This window comes from Rhinopithecus bieti, unplaced genomic scaffold (assembly GCF_001698545.2).
Source record: "Rhinopithecus bieti isolate Rb0 unplaced genomic scaffold, ASM169854v2 scaffold_28055, whole genome shotgun sequence".
Taxonomy (NCBI): Eukaryota; Metazoa; Chordata; class Mammalia; order Primates; family Cercopithecidae; genus Rhinopithecus; species Rhinopithecus bieti.
This window is the reverse complement of record NW_016812914.1, coordinates 2108853-2113570: the sequence shown is the minus strand read 5'-3', so window position 1 is coordinate 2113570 and position 4718 is coordinate 2108853. Positions and strand designations below refer to the sequence as shown.

The 4718-nt window shown below is 53.2% G+C and overlaps 1 protein-coding gene across 1 annotated transcript in view; it reads right to left on the bottom strand.

Annotated features, from left to right (window-relative positions):
* ZFR2 (zinc finger RNA binding protein 2) overlaps nucleotides 1-4331 on the bottom strand; it is a 43096-nt gene extending 38765 nt beyond the window's left edge. Inside the window, exon 1 of the mRNA XM_017847156.1 lies at nucleotides 4279-4331. Within this exon, the coding sequence (XP_017702645.1) occupies nucleotides 4279-4331 (53 nt within the window). The remainder of the gene's footprint in view (nucleotides 1-4278) is intronic.
* Nucleotides 4332-4718: the final 387 nt, after the last annotated feature.

Sequence of the window (4718 nt, the reverse complement as noted above, 5' to 3'; positions counted from 1 at the left end):
AAAAAAAAAAAAAGAAAAGAAAAGAAAAGAAAAAAATTTGTAAAAAGGAATCATCTAGCATAACTTCTGCCACATTCCATTAATTAGAAGCGAATCACTGAATCTGACCCACACATATGGGGAGAGGCTCAGGCCGCACCTTTTGAAAGAAGGCATAGGGAGCAATTTGCAGATGTATTTCTAGACCACCTCACATTGCTTCCGATCTTTCGCTATTAAAGCAATGCTCCAAGGTTTACTCTAGAGTGGCTTCTTGTCCTGCCTGAGCCCTACACCACCCACAAGCCACTAAGAGTCAACAGCAAAGAGGCCAGGAGAGCTGATTTAGAATCATCAGGATCTACTCCTGGAGCTGGGACCACCGTCTCCTGAGACACCCAGGAGAGAGGTAGAGTCCAAACCAAGCTGGCCAGGAGAAAGGATGGGATGGAGATTGGAAGGACACCCACAGGCCCTCTCTTTGGTTTTGTAAAATATACAAGGCTCAACAAGAGGGTATGATCCGCCCAAGCTACAGTGCAGGGGCAGAGAAATCAAAGTATGATCGCAGCTCTAGAGCCCTTTGGACTGAGACCTGCTGCCTCTTTTGTACAAACAGCTTTCATGGCCAGGCACAGTGGCTCATGCCTGCAATCCCAGTACTCTGGGAAGCCAAGGCAGGCGGATCACCTGAGGTCAGGAGTTCGAGACCAGCCTGGCCAACATGGTGAAACCCCATCTCTACTAAAAACGCAAAAATCAGCCGGGCATGGTGGCAGGCACCTGTAATCCCAGCTACTTGGGAGGCTGAGGCAGGAGGATCGCTTGAACCAGGGAGGTGGAGGTTGCAGTGACCTGAGACTGTGCCATTGCACTCCAACCTGGGCAATAAGAGTGAAACTCTGCCTGAAAAGAAAGCTTTCATGGCCAGGTGTGTTGTCTCACGCCTGTAATCCCAGCATTTTTGGAGGCCAAGATGGGAGGATCGCTTGAGCCCAGGAGTTTGAGACCAGCTTGGGCAACACAGCAAGACCCCATCTCTACAAAACAGAAAAATTAGTCAGGCATGGTGGTGCATGCCTGCAGTCCCAGCTCTTCAGGAGGCTGAGGCAGGAGGATTTCTTGAGCCCAGTAGGTTGAGATCACGCCACTGCACTCCAGCCTGGGCCACAGAGCAAGACCCCCATCTCTTAAAAACACAAAGCGTTAGGCCGGGCACAGTGGCTCATGCCTGTTATCCCAGCACTTTGGGAGGCCAAGGCAGGAGGATCACGAGGTCAGGAGATCGAGACCATCCTGGTTAACACAGTGAAACCCCGTCTCTACTAAAAATACAAAAAATTAGCCAGGCATGGTGGTGGGCGCCTGTAGTCCCAGTTACCCGGGAGACTGAGGCAGGAGAATGGCGTGAACCCGGGAGGCAGAGCTTGCAGTGAGCCAAGATCATGCCACTGAACTCCAGCCTGGGTGACAGAGCGAGACTCCGTCTCAAAAACAAACAAACAAACAAACAAAAAAACCCACAAAGCATTCAGTACTAGGTAGTAAATCGTGAGTAGCTTTCTGGGGAGGAAGCTCCATTCTTCTCTGGCTTCCCTGGGTCCTGAGACCTTGCCCCTCCAACCTGGAGGCCCAGGCGTGCCGAGCAGCACCAGCAGAGGGCTGTAGGGGCAAGTGAACCTCAGGTGGAAGACTGAGCGGAGTCCTTCAGCCCAGGACCCCAAGGAAGGAGCGGGAACCTGTGGAGCTTTCTCTACCTGCTCCCGCTGTGCCTCTGCACACAGCTTTGTCTCCACCTGGTGGACGCCCCACCTAAGAGGACAGTGGAGGCGGGTGGTTGGTGAACTGGCTCCACAGCGGAGATCAGACAGCCCATGCAGCAGAAGGCAGAGTTTTCCAACTCAGGCACTGCCGACATTTGGGACAACATTGTTCTCTGGGGTGGGGCCGTTCTGGGTCCTGTAGGGTGCTGAGCAGCGTCCCCAGCCTCCACCCACTTCATGCCAGGAGCTCCCCCAAGTCGTGACAATGACAAATGTTCCCAGACACTGCCCAGTTAAGAACCGATGGTCTAGGACGAGCTCGATGCCAGATCATAGCCTTGTGCAGGTGGACAGAGCCGAAGGCTGCTTCCTGCCTGGTCCAGGCCCTACTCTGGAAGGCTCCCCAGGACATTGTGGGCTGGTCTCTGACTTGCGAGTCAGGCTTGAGTCAGCACCATGAAGACAGTGAAGGAAAAAGAACACGCTCTTCTTGTAGATAACCCTGAACAGCAACGCTCAGGCATGCTACAGTTTGGAATCCACTGAGCCAGGGTGCAGGGAGGACGGAAGCATGACCAGCGTGCAGACGGCTGGACATCCGCTGGCCGAGGGCGGGTCTCAGCATCCCCACTGGCCTGAAGGGCAACTCCCACTGGTTTCAATGCCACGCCCTGTGAACGTCACAGCTGTGAGCAGACTGAGGACCTGTGAGGGCTACAGGGTCAGGGTGACGTCAGCCGAGATACCCTTGACCTCGCCGGAGGTCACTGCCCTGTCCCGCCACTCTGTGGTCTAATGGCGGGAATGGAGCGCCTCTTCTGCATAGATAGCAGAGATGCGGGGGGGAGAGGCAGGGAGACCCAGGCACCCTCTGGGAGAAGGAAGGGCATGCCAACTGCTCTGAAGACCCAGGAGGCTCCCCCAGAGGCTGGAAAAGGCCCAGGGACCCCTGGGAAGGGTACCTGGAATTTCAAAGAGGAGGGGCTCAATGGAGTGCGCTGAGAGGAGCGTGGGAGAAATGGGGAGGGCGGGTGGGACGACTGTCCTGGGTGCTGCGGGACAGAGGCTATGGGAGTGAGGTGTGGCAGGAGGCAGCTCAGGGCTCTCCAGTGCCAGGCAGAACCTGGGTTTTATCCTCAGCCACGAGGAGTCACCTGGACATCTCATGACAAACTTTGGCCTGAATTACGTCCCCCCACTCCCAATTCTTATGTTGAAGCCCTCACCCCCATTTGACTGTATTTGGAGATTAGGTCTTCAGGGAGGGAATGAAGGTTATACGACGTCATCAGGTGGGACTGATCTGAATAGAACTGGGGTCCTTATAAGAAAAGGAAGAGGCCAGGCACAGTGGCTCACACCTCTAATCCCAGCACTTTGGGAGGCGGAGGCAGGAGGATCACTTGAGCCCAGGAGTTCGACACCAGCCTGGGCAACATGCTGAGATCCCATCTCTACAGAAAAACAACAACAACAACAACAAAAAGGCCGGGCGCGGTGGCTCAAGCCTGTAATCCCAGCACTTTGGGAGGCCGAGACGGGCGGATCACGAGGTCAGGAGATCGAGACCATCCTGGCTAACATGGTGAAACCCCATCTCTACTAAACATACAAAAAATTACCTGGTGAGGTGGCGGGCACCTGTAGTCCCAGCTACTTGGGAGGCTGAGGCAGGAGAATGGCGTGAGCCCGGGAGGCAGAGCTTGCAGTGAGCCAAGATCACGCCACTGCACTGCAGCCTGGGTAACAGAGCGAGACTCTATTTCAAAAAAAAAAAAAATGTGCTCGTGGATACTTGGGAGGCTGAGGTGGGAGGCTCAATTAAGCCCAGGAGATTGAGGCTGCAGTGAGCTGTGACCTCACCACTGCACTCCCATCTGGATGACAGGGCAGTCTCTTTAAAAAAAAGAAACAAAACAAAACAAAAAGAAAAAAAAAGAAGGGAAAGAGACACCAGGGGTGCCCATCGACAGAGAAAAAGCCACAGGAGGACACTGTGAGGAGGTGGCCATCTGCAAGCCAAGGAGAGAGGCCTCACCAGAAACCACCCCCTGCTGGCACCTTGATCTCACACTTCTGGCCTCCAGAACAGGGAGAAAATAAATTTTGTTTAAGTCCTAGTCTGTGGTATTGTTAGGGCAGCCCCAGCCGACCAAGACAGATGGTGATGGTTAGAGAGGGGAGCAGTTAGAGGGAAGGCTGGTTAAGGACACGAGATACACAGGGGCCAGAACTAGAGGGGCTGATGGACAGGGGGACAGAACACATGCGCCATCATGTCACCTGCAGGAAAGCACAGTCAAAGCCAGCTCTCAGCAGTGTAGGGCTTTACAAACACCTAAAACAGGGCCTGGGAACAGCCAAGGGTAATACGTGTCTGGTGACTGTGACCAACACAGTGACCATGACTCAGGAAGGGAACACTTGGCCTGCCTCAAGTCATTGCTTGTGACCCCAGAAGCCACCAACACATGCACATGCATGCACACACACGTGCATGCACACACTGCTGTTATATTCCACTAAGCACACTTACACGAGGAAGTGGAGCATGGGGTTTGTCTCCAATGGGGCAGCCCGCATCTTCATGGGTCTCACACCCACTCGCAGGGGAGACCATGGCCTGGCGGAGCCCAGAATTTAAGGGAGGAAGGGAGGGACAGAAGGGTTTTTAAGATGGAGTCAGCCATGTGTGGCCAAATCTGGCCTGCCTGCTTTTGTACAGTGGCAAGCTGAGAATGGTTTTTATACTTTTAAGTGACTGGAAAAAGTTAAAGGGGTAATAATATTTCATGGCATGTGAAAAATTACATGGAATTCACATTTCAGTATCCAAAAAAATAAAGTTTTATTGGCACACAGCCAAGCCCATCGGATGACGCATTGTCCATGACTCGTCTTGCAATACAATGGCAGGGTTCACTAATGTAACAGACATGGTGTGGCTCACAAAGCCGAAGATATTTACTATGTGGC